At 58.4% G+C, this 15,446-nt stretch overlaps 4 protein-coding genes across 4 annotated transcripts; all 4 read left to right on the top strand.

Annotated features, from left to right (window-relative positions):
• Positions 1–702: 702 nt before the first annotated feature.
• On the top strand, positions 703–4,017 carry LBRM_23_0480 (permease-like protein; the record flags this gene model as incomplete). Its single annotated transcript, XM_001565070.1, has 1 exon — positions 703–4,017. One exon carries the CDS (start codon positions 703–705, stop codon positions 4,015–4,017), a length of 3,315 nt encoding a protein of 1,104 aa, XP_001565120.1.
• Positions 4,018–7,142: 3,125 nt separating this feature from the next.
• LBRM_23_0490 (putative trypanothione synthetase) lies at positions 7,143–7,904 on the top strand (the record flags this gene model as incomplete). Its single annotated transcript, XM_001565071.2, has 1 exon — positions 7,143–7,904. The coding sequence occupies one exon, from the start codon at positions 7,143–7,145 to the stop codon at positions 7,902–7,904; it is 762 nt and encodes a 253-aa protein (XP_001565121.2).
• A 723-nt stretch (positions 7,905–8,627) lies between these two features.
• On the top strand, positions 8,628–9,662 carry LBRM_23_0500 (conserved hypothetical protein; the record flags this gene model as incomplete). The annotated part of the gene is made up of 1 exon (XM_001565072.1): positions 8,628–9,662. The coding sequence occupies one exon, from the start codon at positions 8,628–8,630 to the stop codon at positions 9,660–9,662; it is 1,035 nt and encodes a 344-aa protein (XP_001565122.1).
• Positions 9,663–10,476: 814 nt separating this feature from the next.
• LBRM_23_0510 (conserved hypothetical protein) lies at positions 10,477–14,691 on the top strand (the record flags this gene model as incomplete). Its single annotated transcript, XM_001565073.1, has 1 exon — positions 10,477–14,691. The coding sequence occupies one exon, from the start codon at positions 10,477–10,479 to the stop codon at positions 14,689–14,691; it is 4,215 nt and encodes a 1,404-aa protein (XP_001565123.1).
• Positions 14,692–15,446: the final 755 nt, after the last annotated feature.

Genomic DNA, 15,446 nt, shown 5'->3' on the forward strand with positions numbered 1-15,446 from the left:
CTCTTTCAGTCAGCCATTCACCAAACCACAGAAGGCATACGCACTTGTTTGCTTGTTGTGTTGACCTCTCTCTCTCCCTCTCTCCCGCTGCACCTTTTGCGTAATTCCTCGTATATTTTTGTGTGCCTCTTGAGTCGACAACTGCGCTCGTGTCTGTCTTACTGTGCCTCTCTGTCTGTGGGTAGGGAGACCCTCGTCATTATCAACGCTGACTTCTACACCCCACCACACAGTCAAGCGACCTCTGCCGGCGTGTTTGGCCTCACTCTCTCTCTCTTTCCATCGGCTTACTCGCCCCCACCTCTCCCTTCATCCACATCGGTCAGTCCACCCATCATTTTCCTTGTCAATCGCTACAGCTCGGGCCGCAGTCCCCCTTTCCTTCTACTTCGTGCTCCTCGTACGACCTTCAACCGCTAGGCAGGGAGCACACGCGAGCCTCCTCAACGTGCGCGCCTTGCGTCTGTGTTGTTTGCCCTGCCGTTGTTGGTGAACTCGCGTACGTCGGCCTTGTCGGATCGCCACGCATCGCCTGCCGTATTCCCACCGTTTTTTTTTTCTTCTTGATCACTCCTCTTTGGTGGGTGGTGGACTACGCGGCATCCTCAGCCTGGCAACTAGGCACGCAGACGTGTCGCACCAAGACGACTGTCCCTCCCCCTCTCCCACGCCTCTTCCTTCTGCAGCTCACCATCGGCAAAAATGAGCATCGAGATAGCGGTGAGAAAGTCCGAGGATGCAGGTGACAACCCCGGCCTCCTCGAGGCACTGAAGCTGAGCTGGGCGTACACAGTGGCAGATGTGCGGCGACGACCGCGTAATATAGTCATCGGCATCGTTGCCGTTATGCTACTTGTCTTCTTCTCTTGTCTGATCCTCATTGGAGTCTGGAAGGCCCCTTATATCTTGCTACGCCTGGCGGAGCTGTCGGTGGGTGAGATGGACATCATTCTCCACGGCGGTGGCACGTCGCTCTTGCTCAACTACACAAAGCTAAACCACAGCTTTCTCCAGTCATCGGTGGTCGCTGCCGCAGCACCGCGCTGGATCGCTCGCGCCAATCTGAGCTCTGAGGCGACCTATCGCGCAAGGACGCACGGTGCCGCTGGCGCACATGCCGCGGGCCGCACCACAGCCGCCAACATCCTACTCATCAACTCCGAGCTGGAGAAGCAGGCTGGCATTGGACGCGGGTGGATGTACCGTGAGATCGGCTTCGACGAAGCCCACATCTTCTACTCGGCGTCCGATTACATTGGCGTCTCCGGCAACAAGGGCCAACGCGTTCATCTTGACATCAGCGCATCGACTCTCAAAAGCATCTTTGGCGCCGACTCCATTTCCTACAACATCACACGCCCCACCACGGTGAAGGACCCACTCTCCTTCTACTTAATGGCCTTCTTCACGCTCAACAACATCACAGGAGACTCGGTATCGGTGTTCGACGTCGCTTCGCTGAGCGCGGTGGCGACCATGGCGGACGCGGTGGAATTGATAGGCGGCAAGTACTCAAGCGCGCTAGGCAACGCCGTCATCATGGACTGCCGTCAATTCCTGAACGTGCTGGTAGATCAGAGTTGCCTCTTGGGACCGCAGACTCTCAGCCCCTCCACTGGCTATTACTTTCCAAGTATAGCGGACCTGTTCAACATCTCCTTCCCCTTGTTGAACCACTTCAACATCCAGGACTATGCAATGCTGGTGGTGTTGATACTGGAGGGGCGGTACGATATGTACTACACCGACGCGAAGCTGCGCGAGAAAACGCTGACGATGAAGAGCAACACGGTGATGAAAAATGTCGGCCTCGACTTCGACGGCACCATTCAGTTTCCCGTGAACACGATGATCAAGACGCTCGACTTGTTCCGCAATTTGATGACCGCTGCCTGCGTAACGGTAGTAGTGAGCATTGTTGTGCTCGGGTCCATCCTTATGTTCACGTTGCTTCAGATCAACACCGAGGAGCGGCAGTTCGAGCTGGCTATGATTCGCGCGCAGGGTATGCCGCGCAAGCAGATCATCTGTATCCTTGTTATGCAGACGCTTGCCTTCACCCTGCCTGGCACAGCGGGCGGTATGTCACTCGCGTATATAGCGAACGCGGTTATTGAGCATCTTCTGGCGGGCTTCACAAAGGCCCCGGCCCGCTTGGGCGACGTGCCGATCGTTGTGGTTGTGATCGGCATTGTGGTTGGTCTGGTGCTGCCGCTGATGGCTACCTACGGCCCGGTGAAGGGAGCGCTGAGCAGTAGCCTGCGAGACGCGCTGGACATCTACAGGCAGACGTACAACGAGGCGCATGTAAAGGCGATTCGCCTGGAAGAGATGGGCCTGAGCATGTGGCAGATCTTCCTCGGTGTCTTCCTGGTCTTTGCGGGATTCCTGGTGTACTACCTGATGCCGTTGAGCTTTATATTCTCCAGCATGATGATGTTCTTCATCCTGCTTGACTTTGTGCTCATCTGCACGATTGCCGGGCTGTGCATGATGATGGGGGCTATTCAGGGGCCGGCGGAGGCGCTCATGCTGCACCTGCTTCTATGGGGCCGCGAGACGCGGTTGTGGACGCTCATCCGCAAGAACCTGCGCAGTCACCGCGACCGCAACTCCAAGGCGTACATGATGTTCCTGCTGAGCGTGGCGTGCCTCGTCGCATCCGGCATAATGTTCAGCATGCTGTCTACCGTCTCCTCTCAGCTGGCGGAGCTGACGACCGGTGCGCCGGTGACAGTGACCTCAAAATCTTTCTCGAACCCGCTGGACCAGGCGGACATCGACGCGTTCATGCAGGGTGAGGGCCGCCTCTACGCCACGCAGTGGGCCTACACCTCCTTCGCGCTGCTCGAGTACCCGCAGATTTCCGGCAACACGCAGGTCGCCAGCCTCATCGGCAACTTCAAAACCCTCGGCGTACGGGCGGTGACGGAATTTTTCATGGACGCCACCTACCCAGATTTCAACATGGTCAACAGCTACAGCAGCGACTACCAGTACCCGATCAACACCTTCGGCCAGCGAGACGTTATCCGCAGCATGTATGAGGACCCACCGCAGCGCAACGTGAGCAGCGATCACGGCATCATTGTCACTGGTTTCCCTTCAGGGGTGAAGATCCCCAACGTGATGGCCAAGGAGTCGCAGGTCATCCCAATGATTCTCTCCTCTGCTGCTCAGGACCAGATTGGGCTGGATGTGAATTCCACGGCCCAGCTGCGCTTCAGCTATTTCCTGAACGACAGCCTCCAACCAAAGTCCACCATCTTCTACCTCGAGCCGCGCGCCTTAATGGACCGCATCTCCGGCTTCTTCGCGGTCTCCTCGCTGCCGGTGCTCTTCAACAAGGGTACCATTCTAATCCCAACCAAGTACTTCCAGCGCCTGCTCGACCCGGCGGAGCTCGACTTCGACCCGACGCAGAGGGTCTCTATCATGAATGGCTCCGTCCTGGAGGTGCGCCAGGAAGTGCTGTACGTGCAGCTCCGCAGCAACGTCACGAAGCGCGATCGTGAGATATTTGTGAACGCGCTCCAGGCACACACTAATACGCTCTACCACGTAACGGCCGACACCGTGGCCACTGTGGAGCAGCTGCGCTCTGTGCAGGACCTGATTATGGGCTTCTTCTACTTCACCTCGGTCATCTGCATCATTCTCTGTGCCTTCATGATGTGGGCTACATTCATCTCGAACGTGCAGCTCAACGCGTGGACGTTTGGTGTGCTGCGCTCACTCGGCTTCCGCACCGCGCAGCTCATACGCTGCGCAATCTACGAGGCCCTCTGCCTTGTCCTTTCCGCATTTGTCTTAGGGCTGATGGTAGGCTGTGTGGTTGGTGCGATCATGGCTGTTGAGCTGAGCCAGATCATGATTATTCCGCTTCGCTTTAATTTCCCGTACGTACTGGTGCTCATTGTGTTCGGCATGGCAGTCGTGGCCGCCGTCGTTGGCTCGATTGTACCGTTTCTGAGTCTGTGCAAGAAGCCCATCTCCTTTGTCCTGCGAGGCGTCTAGGGTGGGGCTTGTACGCCTTTGCGTGTGTGTGTGTGGGTGCGCGTGTGTGTTGTTTTTCATCGGCTCAGCGCGCCCCTGCGTGTTCGTCCCCACCTGACTCGATGATTGTAATTCTGCGTGCGTGTTTTGCATTCCGCTCTCCTTAGCACTCGCATTCCGTTGCAGCAGGCCTCCTAAGGACTTCCACTCCGCCTTGCTTTCTCTCTTCATCCCTTTTTCTTCATTCCCCCCCCCCCCCCTCACCACTCACCCTCTCCCTGCCGCCCCCCTCCCCCATCGTCCTGCGTACAACTCAACCCCTGCCCCCAGGCCTTTTCCTCTCAATCCCTGGGCAGATCAATGCGCTCACACGGCAGCCAAAGGGTTTATGCTGCCATGCTCTGCGCAGCTTTCTCAGGTAGGGGAGTTGCTGCTGAAGGGAGAAAGTGAGCGGCGAGCGTCATGGCAAGGGATCCTGCGTGGTCGCATTGTCCACGTACGATCGCTGGGCTGTAACGAGGCGCCTTTTCTTCTTCTGCTGTTTTTTGATCCGTCACCCGCCCTTCTCCTCCACCCTCTCACAGTCTCTGTCTTCCCTATTTGTCACTGCACCGATAAACGAAAACAGAGACGCATGTGCATGGTGGGCGGGGTCAGCTTGCCACCAGGGGACGGAAATGCTGAAAGATAAGGAGGAGCATAAGCGTTGAGTGCTTGTAGGTGTGTAGGTGTGTGTGTGTGTAGGTGCATGGGCGCAGCGCTAGGGTTCGAGATTTCTCGTGGGTGCTCCTCTCATGACTGTGTTGCACTTACTTGGGTGATTTCCCTTTTCTGCTGCTTCCACGCCTTCCGACGAACTTACTGGGTCCTCGGCGCTCTTCTACATGTGAGTGTGTGTGCTTTGATTTTAGTGTCAACAAGTAGTCCCCAGAAACCTCCCCCCCCCTCCCCCTCTCAGTGCTGGTGACATACGTTTTTCTGCGGGGCCTTCGACTTATCTCGCTCACTTTGCTTCGGTTCATTTCTTTCCTCTCTCTTTCTCAAACGCTGACGACCACCCGTGTACCCCCTCCTCCTCCTCCCCCTCCCCCTCTCTCCAAGAAGTACATCCACTTTCTGTCTCTCAGCCCCCCCCCTCTGCCTCCTTCCTCACTCCTACTCGCTTGACGCACTATAAGGCTCCACTTTGATGTGACTTAAACAACTCACCGGTCCCCCACTCCACCTTTTTACCTTCTTCGTTCTTCTCACTCTGTGGCTTCGGATGACGGCGGGACACCTCAGTGTGTGGCATCGCGGTGTCCCAGCACCCTCACGCGGTGTGTGTGTGTGTGGAAGCCGGGCAGCCCCCCCTCCATCCCTGCCAATCCCGAACCACTGCTGGTGGTGACAGGGCCAAGCACCTAGGACGTGGGGAAGGTCAGTGCGGTGCATCGCTGCCCATGTCGATGGTCAGGTGCTGGAGGGTGTTGCGTCAGAACGGCCTGCAACAGTGAACGCGCATGCATTACCCGTGTGATGGGCAGCGTGCCAGTGTGGCTCGAGCGTGCCTCACTCGCTCCTCGCTGCGTACTGGTGTGGGAGGCCTCAGTGCCTCTCCGAGGGGTGTGCCCCAGGTGGAAAGCGGCACAATGGGAGAGACGGTGAGGCGACCTGCGGAGCAGGTGTGGGAGTGGGCAGAGTTTGAGGTAGGAGTCGTGCACCGATGACTGAGTCGGCGCATTGCAGCAATGTGCGTACCTAGCACTGCTTCACACCACGCGGATGGGCCTGTGCGGCAGACCGGGTGGATAAGGTGGCGTTCGACCCACGTTGTATGCCAGACAATGGAATCCTTGGTGAACATGATGGGCTGTTGTTGGACTCTCTCGATCTCTGAACTGCCTCTCTGCCTCTGTCTGTATATTTGTGAATCTGTGCTGAAGTGGATGCCCGTGAACTCTTGCTGCACTTCCTAGTTTCTCACCCACACGATGCTTTTTGTTTTTCATCTCGTTAATGGGCGACTTTGCTTGCGTCTCTCCAACCGGATTTTGCAGATCTGTCTCTCGCAGATTATTTCACCTCAGGCCTCTTCCACCTGGGTGCGTGTAGCCGATCTTTCAATGCTTTGTGAAGCAAAGACCAAATTGAAAAACGCAACAAGCAAAATTCTCTTCCTCCACACCGTCTCGCCTTCGCTTAGCTGCCCATTGCTGAGGAGGTGGCCACGTGTGCCGCTCTCATGGGAGAGAACAAGGAGGTAGTGGTGTAGTACCACACACACACAGTATGCACTTTAGCTTCTCTCTCTGTCGCCCACTCACTGCAGTTTTGTGGGACAGAGGGAAGGGGGTCGACAGACAAGAGAGTCGTAGCACTCCTCCCCTTGTACAAGTGACAGACAAGTGCTCGTTGTTTTCACACGTTTTGCGTTTGCTCCTCAGGCCTGGGCCTGTGTGTGTGTGTGTGTGTAAAGGTGCTGGCTTATCCATATCGACCCACCTGCAGACGGAGGTCACGCATCACCGCATAGCAGGAGTGACTTGATCTTCCTCTCCTTCTACCCACCTCCCCCTCGCTTACATCCCTCTCTTTCTCTTCCTACACATAATCTCCTCACTCGCAAACACAAACACCTTCAAACATACATTTCGAACGCATCACCGCTCGTGTGCTTACATGGCGCTGTCCTCTCCTCGAATGAGTCTTCTCCGCCAGCATGGCTGATCGCCGCTGTACATTGCTGTCACACACTCACACATCCTCCCCTCCTTTCTCCTCCCAATTGGGTTGCGTGGAAAGAGTTCTCTGTCGCTCCTTTCGTCTCACGCTCCCCTTCGGCCTCCTCGCCTTGCTCCCATTAGGAGTGGTTGGTCACTCACCTTTAATGTTGCATTCGCTTGACAAACAAACAAACACACAAACACACACACACACCTCTATTTCTCTCTCCAGTGAGCTACACGCTTAGGGTCCGTATCCTGCGCTCGACGGGCTCTGTGTCATCTACGAAAGCTAACCCCCATGCAACTTACTTCACCACCCGTCCATCTCGCAGCCGCGTGGCGGCGGCCCCTGATCCAATAGTCGAGACGAACGACCTGCGCCCGACCACGTGCGACACAACTGATTTCGACCCCCAAAACGCTGCTGGCGCAGAGCAGATGAGCACGTCTCTCGTCACAGTCTCCAGCGGGCGCCGGGGTGGTCGCGTTACCCTGCACGACATCTGCGGGTACACCCACCAGGGCGTTCCCGCATACAGCAATGGCACCTCGAACACATGGACAAACAAGAAGCACTACTGTGAAGGTATCTTCATGGGGTATCAGTGGCAGTGTGTCGAGTTCGCCAGGCGGTGGCTCTGGACAACGCACCGACTGCTGCTGCCGGAGCGTAACTGCGCCTACTGCTTTTCCAGCTGCACGTACGTGTACCGACTCAAGGAGGACCCATCACCGGCCTTGCAGCAGCCGCGTGTAGAAGCACCGACGGCTGCGTCAGAGGCCAGCGCTGGCTCGCCATTGCCCTCCACGGAAGTGAAGACTTCGACAGGGGTGATGCACTTCGGACCGCGAGAAAATAAAAACGCGTGGGAGAAGGTGCCCGCCAAGTTCGTGAGGCAAGGCTCACGGGTGCCCCCAGCGGCGGAGAGCTTAATTGTCTACCCGATGAGCTTTGGCAGTCCGTGGGGGCATATCGGCGTCATCACCGCTGTTGACCTGAATCAAAACCTCGTCTGCGTAGCGGATCAAAATCGCTACTTCCACGACTGGAACGGCAAGCCATACAGCGCCATCTTTCAGCTGGAGTGCAACAAGGGGCGATTCTACATACGCGACCACGAGAGCGAGTGCACGGGGTGGCTCACATTTCCAACCGTGGTGGAGGGGCACCAGCTGGGGCGGGTAACTGCGAGCCGCTGAGGGAGAAAACAAGAAAGGGGAAGTAAGAACGAAAACGAAACGAAGCGCTCGCCCCCAACCCTCTCCTTCTCTCCAGTGCGCATACGAGGTGCGTCTGATGGCGCACTACCCAACCTCCTCCCCTCCCTCGCAGCGTAGCGTGTGCATTGCGCAAGCGCCTTCCGTTATTCTTCCATTGCCGTACTGGCGTCTTTTGCTCTCTCTGTACTTGTGCTTGATCTCCCCTCCTCCCTCCGTTGCGTCTCGGCGTGTCTGCCTTCAACGGCCATGACGAGAAGGAAAAGAAACACAATGCGTGCGTGCGTGCGTGTGTGTGTGTGTGTGCACCTTCTCTTGGGCAAACGGCACTAAACAGACGCGCCATGAAGCGCGCTCCTGGAACATCGGCAAGGGTGCGACCCACATTGTTCAGCCTTCATCGTCACCTCCTTTACCCTTCGCATTCTCCTTCCATCCCTGGTCTCCTCTCCCTAACCCCTTCCCTAGTACCCACATACGCGTGTCGTGGCGAACACAGCCCGTACACAATCGCACAAGCGTCCTTAGCCACGGCCGTCGTCGTCGTCTTCGCAGTCAGGAACTTCGTCTCTCCGTTGCTTGCAGTGCTCTTGCCTCCCCTTCCCCGCTCTTGTGTGGAGACGAGGCAACCATGGTGTACGGCACGCGCGTTCCGTCGGCCGACCCGCACACGCAACCGAGTTAGCGCCAATCTCCCCCATCATCATGTCGTGGGGGTCCGAAAAAAGACACCACAGTCTGGGGAATCGTATGACCGACCCGCTGAGATCAAGCTCAGCGGCACCACTAGCGCCGTCGTATTCGTACACACTCGCCGCGACGCAGCCGCAGTTGCAGCATTGGTCCCCAGCACGCACCACAGCAACTTCTGTGGCATCCATCAACCCAGCCTTAATGACGGTGGCGCAGCAGAAGGCTCGGTATGCGCGCCTCTCTTACGCCCCGCCAACTGCTCTGCGCCATAGTCGCCTTCATCTAGGCTCCACAGTGGACCGCGGTGGCGTGCTTGGTGGGACACAGCACGTCAACGAGTGTCCTCGCGCCCTCACGTACCCGGCAACATGGTCTCAGCCGTCGACATCTACTCCCGCACAACACCACACGACTCCAAGTGCAGGATCGGCGACTCGTGCGGCGGTCAATAGAGATACCATATTGCACCCACTGCTACCGCCGCCGCCACTCCATCAACTGGCTCCGCCACCGTCTGAGTGGTGTCAGGCCCTTGTTGTACTTCAGGAGCGTCAGCTGCTCTGCTGGCAGCAACTCACAGAGACCCAGCAACTGATGACTCATCACGTTGAGCAACTACAGGAGGAAGTGCGGCGCGTGCATGAAGTCCTGACGCACAGACTTGGCAAGCATCCCAGGACGAATGCAGTCAACACGAAAGCGCCGAATCCAGACAAGCGCTCCCGCTTGGACGACAATGGCCGTTGCGAAGCTGCCGCATTCCCCAAGTCTGCGGCAGCTGTGCGGACTGCCAGCGCTGCAACCTCGCAGCGGAGCATTTCAGTGCACGCGGTTCGTTTACTAGGAGAGAGCACCACCTCTACGCCTGCTCTCCCTCAGGACGCGCCAACCTGTCGGACTGTCGACCAGCCTCGAGAACTCACCGAACGGCTCCCTTCGAGGCAACCCGCAGATCTGAGAGAAGGCAACGGTGGTGATGGCAGTGCTGCACACTCACAAAGCACCGCTGACGCTGCTGACAGCGAGGCAGACATCTTCATGCTCTAACAAGAACAGCCCGCCTACGCGCTCAGCGCTACGCATGATTGCCACTGTGTCGGTGTCGGTGCGTACGCTCTCTTCTCCTTTTGCTTCTGCTCTTCCGGGCCTCCTCTCTCTTTCACTCGTGTGCTCCCTGCTGCACCTCTCTGCTACCCAACACTCGCAGACACCAGTAAAGAGGCAATGGAAAGACGGCTGAACCCCCTCCCTCCGTCTCGCTCGCTTACCACTTCGTTGTCTCTCTCGCATTAGGAACAAGTACGTAGAGGCGCAGTCAGTACACGACCTGACGCTGTCCAACATCGGAGAACAAATGTAGCACCCTGGGTCCTGCTCTTAGAGGTATCGAGCTCCTGATGGCCCTGCCTCGCGTCTGCCGCGCACATGCCAAGGCGCTGAACTCGTTCCCATGCCCCTCTTGCCCGCCCCCTACGCATGCGCGCATCTACACAGTCGCCTGCAGCACACCCTTACTCTTCATCCCATCCCCCATCGGCAGCTGCGTTGAACCACTCAGACTAGTAAACGCGGCGAAGCACCATCAGCAGCAGCGCTTCTCGTTCATAGACCCACCACCCACTCCATGGGTGCAGCAGCACCCGCATAGACACACTCGACCTGCTCACACCGACTTTCTCTCTCTCACTCTCTCTCTCTCTGAGCGGCGAGGCGGGCGCGCCCACCTCATCCGCAGCTCACGCCTCTGGTACTCATCTTATGTTCTCACTTTTTCCCCTGGCTTACCTTCACAGACAGAGAGAGACACATCTTCGTTACCAAAGAAGCCAAGCATCCCTCTTCAGTCATCTCTCCCCCCTCCATGAACGTGACATGGCAATCCTCTATCGACCGGACGCTGCGCTCCACAGAGGCGACGCTTGAGCAGCTGCAGCACCGCCGTCTCAGCTACGATCGCGCGAAGCGAAAGGTCGACGACTACCTTGGCACATCCCCGAACGTCCACAGCGGTCAACCCGCCCTCGACATGTTCGACCAGGATTTCAGTCTACCACCACCCTTGCCACAGCACCTCCGCTACCGTGCCGCGTGCGTGGCAGGGCCGTCTCCGCCGGCGTCGACCTTGCTTGATTACTCAACCCCGGCGCGGCGGTCGCGCCTACTATCGTCGGCAGCTGATGGTGCGGATCAACGGCCGACTGATTTGTCGTCCTCACCGCTGCAGCTCGTCAATGCACAAGTGCGCGGCGCGCTGTTGGAACTGGAGCTTGAGAAAGCGAAGCGGGCCGACAGCGTCCGCGAACTGGCTTACCGCACCACCGCCGAGTTTGCTGAAATGCGTAGTCTCATCACGCAGCTGCAGACAGAGAACGGGGCGCTGAAGAAGTCCGTGCGCGCGCTGGAAGGCCGCCTCGGGTGTGGGGGCAACTCGGACGGCTTGCATAAGAGCGCAGCAAACGGCACAGCTACGACCGACGATGGTGCGTTCTCCATTACCTCCTTGGGAGCGCTGGCCCCGCCAACGCGCGCGGGAACGTTGCCTTCTGTGGCTATCAACAGTCGATTTGGCCTTGGGCATGACGCTACGATGCCTGCCAGTGCAGCGGCGTCTCTCGTGGCCCGCGTGGAAGCGCTCGAGAGCGGCTTTGCTCGGCAGCAGCAGCACATAGAGGACCGGCAGACACGCGTGACAAGCGCTCTGCACGAACTGGTCAAGGCGGAGGTGGGCTCCGAGATATCGCAGGTGCGGGCGCTGGCGCGGGAGGCGGCCCGCGATAGCGCAGAAGACTTGCTGAAGTTGCGGCTTTCTGCCTTGCAGTCGAGCACTCAGGCAGATCTTCAGAGGGCGCTGCACGCCGCATCGGCGAGCGAAACTGTGGCCCAGCACGTACAGCAGCAGTGCCACGAGTCAGAGCAACGGCTATCTTCGCACATGCTCAAGGTGCAGGCACAGCTGTCAGAGTGGCAACGCACACACGGCGGCAATGCATCGGGCAGCACCACCGTCGCCACGTCGGGGACGAGCCAGCAGGAAAAGGAGCGTGTAGCCGCGGTGGAACGCCGCCTTGACGAGCAGCTGCGCAGCATGCAAAGTCAACTGCAACAGTACCGTTCCGGTGTCGAGACACAAATCCACCGCCTGGCACAGCAACACAATGCGCTCTCCGGCGTGGTGGAAGGGAAGGCTGATGCCGCTGAGTTACTGGCAGTGCGCGAACATCTAGGGGAGCAGCAGAGAGGTGACAGCAGTGGATGGATGTCACGTGACCAGGTGACCGCCCTGCTTCGGGCGCAGCTGCAGCCCCTTCATGACGAGATGCACAAGGCACAGACCATGGCGCAAGAGAGCCTTGACAATACCAATGCTTGGAAGCGGGAAGCTGCGAGGCGCTTTGCCACAGTCGAGGCGGGCATGAAAGCGCAGTCCGCGGAAACGCAGCAAGATCAGCAATGGCAGAGCTGCGCACGTGATGTACAGCAGGTGCGGACAGAGATGAACAGCGTCCAGTCCCGCGTCGCCGAGGCAGTACGGCAAGCCAAGACGGAGTTGGTGAACGTCTGGGATGCCAAACTGCAACTACTGGAGGAGCGTACACAGCAGATCCACCGAGAGCGCCAGCAGCAAACCGACGCGCAGCTGCGGCAGCTGCAGCAGACACTGGTAGAACAGCAGGAAGCGCTGCAGCGAGCTCGCATGACAGGGGAGTCCGTGGAAGAGCGCCTACGGCGGACGGAGGCGGCGCTTGCTGCGGTTGAGATGACCTTGCCACGCACGGCGGAAGATGTTCGGGTTAAGTACGAGGCGCTGCAGGCAGTCATGCAGCAGACGTGCGTACTTCCGGTGACTCGGGTGCAACAGGACATCGACGCAGCACAGCGCAAACTGCAGGCGGTGGAGGAAGACCGGGCAATGCTGAACAACAGCTGGAAGCAGCAGCTGGCGGAGGCACAGCACTACCACGAGGAACGCGTCCAACACACTCGGGAGGTGTTCGAGCAGCGATTCGCTCACCACAAGGAGCTCTACGAGGAACTCCGGACGCAGCAAACCTTGCAGCGGCGCGCCACGGAGGAGCAGCATCAGCAACTCATGGACCGCGTCCGACACCTTCAACAACAACAGCATAGGTTCTCGAGCGTGGTGGCGCCGACGACCGTGCGCGAGCAGTCTGCAGAGGTGGCAAGCACTCATGCTCTGGCGACAGCAGCATCGACCTCTATAGCCGGCACGACAGCTTCGGGGGAGTACCAGCGCAGCCTGCAACTGCTAGACAGCAGGCTTCAGGATCTCGATAGCCGCCTCGACACAGTGGAGGAAGCAAGCGCTAGTGTACCGCTCACCATCGCAGACGCGACAAGCTCGGTGGCGAAACGTCTGGAGGGGCTTCAAGATCGCGTTCAAGCTCAGGTAGAGGACTGGCAGAGGCGGCACAATGAACTAGAGCGCGATACAGAACGGCAGCTGAGTGCGCTGTCAAGGAGGTGTTCGGAAACATTAGCGTTCATCGACGCTCAGTCGGCGCGCACGACGTGTGCAATGGACGAGGCACTTTCCCCGCTGAAACTCGTCACTTGTCTTTTGACTGACAAGTCGTGTCTTCAGCACTTGGCGCTTCGCCTGCGAGACCACCTGGCGCTGACACTCGAAGAAACGCCTGCTTTGGCTGACGTGCGGGTGCACTTAGCGACACTCGCAAAGACGCTGGAAGCGGTGCAGGCATCCATGCAACAGGCGCAGCAGGAGATTGCCGGACTCAGTGAAAGGAACCGTGCGGATCAAGCGCCTGGCGCCGTTCCCCCCTCAAGCTCAGAGATGGAATCTGCCACGGCTGCAGAGGCAGCGACTGCAAGACAGGAGATGCTCGATCTCATCCATAACTTACAGGTAACGCTGGAGGAGCAACGCGGGCGTCAGGATCACCTCGAAGAAAGCCTGCGTCACCTCACGGTACAGCAACTCGCCACTGTTACCAAGGAGCTCGCCGAGGTCAAGCAGGTAGCAGAGAGCGTCTCGCTGGAGATTGCCAAGCATTCCGACCACTGCAACGCACTTCAGTCCGCGCAGCGGCAGCAGCTGCCGACGCTGCAGAAGTACGTGCAGGATATCGTCCAGGTGGTCGAGTCGAACCAGTCGTCACAGCTGGACCCGATCCAGCTGCGGCTGCGCGCCGTCGAGGATCGCCAGAAGCATCTGCAGACGCGGCTGGAGGAAGCCAATGCTACCCAGGAAGCGGATGTCGTGCAGAGGGTACAAGAGCTGCACAAGAGGATGGACCAGCAGTCGGAAAAGGTGCACAAAGCTGTTGAGGGGCAACTCGCAAGTTTGCGCGACGAGGTGATAGCCACACGGACAGACGCCGACTCTCTGGCAAAGCGCGTGGCGGCCACAGAGCAGGCGAGGGAACACGTGACGGGCATGCTAGCGACTCTGCAAGCCGCGGCGCCACCCGCCAAAGCGGCAGAAGCACTCATGACACCCGATGCTGTGGCAGAGGAGCCTTTGGATATCAGAGAAATCGATGAACGGCTCACTCAACTAGAAAAGCAGGCACACGACTCGGTGTCTGTGACAGCCGAGATGTTGGGAGCATTTCGTGATCAACTTCAGAATGTTGTGGGTCGCTTTGCGGCGGCCGCCGCGCAGCTTACCGGGCACACAGAGCGCAGTGGCGCAAGAGCGGCGGTGGCTGCCACAGAGGGCGCATCCTCCCCACAGCCACCCATTCACAGTCTTGAGGATGTCTTCTTATTTCTTCTTGAGCGACTCCTCCAGCTTCAGCAGGCACTGCAACAACTGCAGTCGAGCACAGTGGATACGCTGGAGATCCTCGAACGGCACGAAGAGAGTGTCGCGTCACTACCAATGCTCCAGCACACGGTAGATTTGATGGCTGACACCCTCATGCCACTCGCCGAGCGGCTCGGCGTGGAGAGAGGTGCCGTCTGCACTACTTCACCTCAGCAGCAGCAGCACCACCATCACCATAGCCACACCTCGCTATTCCCGCCCTCACGCAGCAGCAGTGACTCTGAGAACAGTGAGTGGGTCAGTGAGGAACTGCCTGGACACGTTTAGAGCGGAAAGAAAGCGAGAAGGAGAGTGCAGTAGCTGGTGGAGCGGGGGATAGGCGGTGTTGTGTCACTGCTCCCATCGTCCCTCTCCCACAGTCCGATTTACTGGCTCGCTGGTCCTGCTGCGCAGATGTGCCCTCTCTCCTCCCTCTCGTGTGCTTAGCTTGTTTGTGTGCCCCTGTGCCTATGTTTCCCTTGGAAAGGCAGTCGTCATTCATCCACAGTCCCCTTTTTGCAGCCTCCACCGCGTCCTCCCAGTACTACAACGTCATGGAGCGGCACCTCTACCTGGGCAACTTCGGATGCGGGTGCGTACAGGTGCACCTTTCCGTTGAACACGTCGGTGGCAACCAGGTGAATGCCGTCTACTCTTCATTCCCTTGACTCCTTCCGCCCCCTTCCTCCGTTTGTCGACGCCTTTTTCACTGCCACCGTCACTACTACTGCGAAACGTAGAGGAACGCAGGTCGTCGTCATCTCTGGTATGGAGGGACGCTACTGACAGCCCCACACACGGCCTCCTGCACATTCCGCCACACACCCCTCCACTGCAGACACTTGTTCACGGAGATGACGGCGTCCTCCGTCGAGCTGGAGCAGCTGAAGCGACAGCTTGTCGCGAGATACGAAGAGGAGATTAACGCGGAGCTCGATGCCCGAGTGGCCGCCGCTGCCGGGGATGAATCAATTCCGATGCTATCTTCCACCCCCTCGTACCTTTATCAGCAACTCCTCTGTCTGCGCGCCGGTCGCCCATAC

The sequence above is a fragment of the Leishmania braziliensis genome, chromosome 23, assembly GCF_000002845.2.
Source record: "Leishmania braziliensis MHOM/BR/75/M2904 complete genome, chromosome 23".
NCBI lineage: Eukaryota > Euglenozoa > Kinetoplastea > Trypanosomatida > Trypanosomatidae > Leishmania > Leishmania braziliensis.